Source organism: Akebia trifoliata, chromosome 14 (genome assembly GCF_017979445.1).
Source record: "Akebia trifoliata isolate Shusen 1 chromosome 14, ASM1797944v1, whole genome shotgun sequence".
Classification (NCBI taxonomy): Eukaryota; Viridiplantae; Streptophyta; class Magnoliopsida; order Ranunculales; family Lardizabalaceae; genus Akebia; species Akebia trifoliata.
The window spans coordinates 4,517,086-4,520,153 of NC_141388.1; the positions used below are offsets into that span (position 1 = coordinate 4,517,086).

The window sequence follows — 3,068 nt, forward strand, 5'->3', positions numbered from 1 at the left end:
TATATTTGCAAATATATTAATCAATTTTTATTTATTTATTATTATTACTATTTTATTGAATAAATTATTATCAACCTAAATGCGTTTCAAGAGGCAGAGAGGGGTTACAACAGCCAAAGAGTTTGAATCAGCTGATAATATATTAATAAACTTATTTTTCAGGGATTTGTATAATATTTAGTAAAACATATATATCTTCCTGGAAATTCTTGGAAAATTTCCCGGAAAGTATTAAACCACACTGTCACTCTCTGAACTATTCAGCGACGTCATCCAATGACCAAGACTCCTAGATTTTACTATATACGGAAATCGAGGAATATCTACGGTATGAGCCCCTGTTATGAGTTTCTTTCCGCCCACAAGTTCGCCTATAAATACCTCTCCAATTCTCCCCCAAATGTTATAGAAGTCCACAAAAGTAAAGAACAAAGAAACTTTCTGTGCACGGAGGCTCAATAATCTCTTCTTCTTCTTCTTGGTATCTTTGCTAAAAGAGAATCTTTAAAGAGAAAACCAAAAATGCCGATAAAAGGAATGAGAAGCATCTTCTTTACTTCCAATACCAACAGAAACTCATCTTCTTCTTTGGATTATAATTATTCTCTGAGTCCTAATTCTCCTTTACGAATCAGTCCTTCAAGTCCTCTCTTCTCCTTCTCTGAATCCATGATGGAAGAAACCATTAATATGGCTGAGCAGATGATCAACAAATGGAATCCAGAAACCTCTACATATGCAAAGATCACCTCTCTCTTCCACGAAAACAAAAGAGAAGCTAAAGATTTTCTCAAATGCGTTAATGATTTACAGAGAGCTATGCATTTCCTGCTTCTTGAGAATTCGACTTCTCCGTATCTCGTCCGAGCTCAAAATTTGATGCAAATCGCTATGAAAAGGCTTGAGAAAGAATTCTATCAGATTCTCTCCATGAATCGAGCTCATCTCGATCCTGAATCGATCTCTGGAAGATCATCACTTACATCGGAGAGATCTAGATCGAGTCTTTCGGATTACGAAGATGATCTCGGTTCGGAAGATGAGATCCAGATTGCTGGTAATTCGATTTCTGAGGTCGAGCAAGTCTCGACGATCGCCATGTATGATCTTAAGTCGATTGCGGATTGTATGATTTCTTCTGGTTATGGGAGAGAATGTGTGAAGATTTACAAGATTATTAGGAAATCAATCATCGATGAAGGTCTTTACCGTCTTGGAATCGAGCGTTTGAGTTCTCATCAGATCCGAAAAATGGATTGGCAACTGTTGGAGATGAAGATCAAAAATTGGTTGGATGCATTGAAATTCGCATTTAAAACACTCTTCTATGGCGAAAGAATTCTTTGCGATCATGTCTTCTCCTCCTCTGATTCCATCCGAGAATCCTGCTTCTCCGAAATCTCTAGAGAAGGAGCCATACATCTCTTCCAATTCCCTGAACTCGCCTCGAAAATCAAGAAAAAATCTTCCGAAAAAATATTTAGCATGCTCGATCTCTATGGTGCAATCTCAAATCTCTGGCCGGAGATAGAATCCATCTTCTCATTCGCATCGACCTCTGTTGTTCGATCACAAGCTTTGTCCTCACTCGTCAATCTAGGCGACTCGGTCCGTACAATGATGTCAGATTTCGAAAGGTTGATTCAGAAGGACTCGTCGAAATCCCCTGTTCAAGGTGGTGGAATTCATCCTCTCACCCAATTCGCCATGAGCTATACATGTCTCCTCGCCGATTATAGCGAAATTCTCTCTGATATAATCGGCGACTCGCCATTGCCGGTTCAATCACCTCTACCAGAATCTTACTTTGAAAATCTGAAATCTGACGACAATGAAAGGTCTGCAGTCTCTATTCGATTAGCTTGGTTAATTCTTGTTCTTCTCTGCAAGCTCGACGTCAAGGCCGAACAATACAAAGATGTCTCATTATCGTATCTCTTCCTCGCTAACAATCTCCAACATGTCATCTTGAAAGTCCGTAGATCCAATCTACGGTTCATCCTTGGAGAGGATTGGATTTCGAATCACGAAAACAAAGTAAGTGTGTACGCGGCGAACTACGAACGAATGGGGTGGAGTAAAGTTCTATCTACATTACCTGAGGATCCAACTGATGTAATTTCTCTTGAGGAGGCGAAGAATTACTTCAAGGGATTCAATTCTGCTTTCGAAACAGTGTTTCGGACGCAATCTTCATGGGTCGTACCAGACAGTAAGCTCAGATACGATATCAAAGAATCCATCTGTGATAAGTTGGTAACATCGTATAGGCCTTTTTATGACAAGTATCGATTTGCGTTGAAAGAAGAGAAGAATTTAGATTCTAATTTTAGATTTACACCCGATAATCTGAGTAATTACTTATCGGATATGTTCTACGGTACGGGAGTTTCAGGTTCTTCATCATCATCATCATCGTCTTCTTATTCTTGAAAGCTTTCGTCGCCTCCTCGCTCCCCAATTTGTGTATTTTTGTAAATTCGAGATGCCTGAAACAAATGTAGGGTCTCGAAAAACGCACTCCAAGACATGTAACAATATCCAGAAGATGAGGGCTGAAGTACAACTTATAGCAGCAAATCATTCGGTTTCGAATCCACATCCGAGACATCAAGCATGCTCCTAGTATTGATGTAGTGTCTCGAGATGACACATTACACCATTTTATTGGTGTGAAATTATCCTTCACAGTTTGGGTATAAATGAAATTTGAAGTTATATTAAAGTATTTTATTCAATTTCATGTTAATAACTAGTTAAGATCAAATCTTTTATCATTACTGTTGAGTGTTGACGTGTTGTTATTCGTCTCCACTCTTGGGTGTCACATGCTCACATATCGTACCCTAATCCGACTCATGATCCTCTTATTATATTCATAGTTGCACATTTCTCATTAGATCGGTCTTTTGGGGTAGATGATTTATTAACATTTACCTTTTAAAAAAAATGAATGAATGAATAAATAAATAAAATCATTGCATTGAGGTAAATAAGATTAGGAGGAGCAAATGGGTCTTTCCAAATGTCAAATCCCATGTCCTTCTATTTCGACTTTGTGCTTATAT

General features: G+C 38.2%; 1 protein-coding gene across 1 annotated transcript; it reads left to right on the forward strand.

Annotated features, from left to right (window-relative positions):
- Positions 1-333: 333 nt before the first annotated feature.
- Positions 334-2,794, forward strand: LOC147385679 (exocyst complex component EXO70H1-like). The gene has a single exon (XM_086424297.1). It carries the CDS (start codon positions 523-525, stop codon positions 2,431-2,433), a length of 1,911 nt encoding a protein of 636 aa, XP_086280423.1. The 5' UTR covers positions 334-522; the 3' UTR covers positions 2,434-2,794.
- Positions 2,795-3,068: the final 274 nt, after the last annotated feature.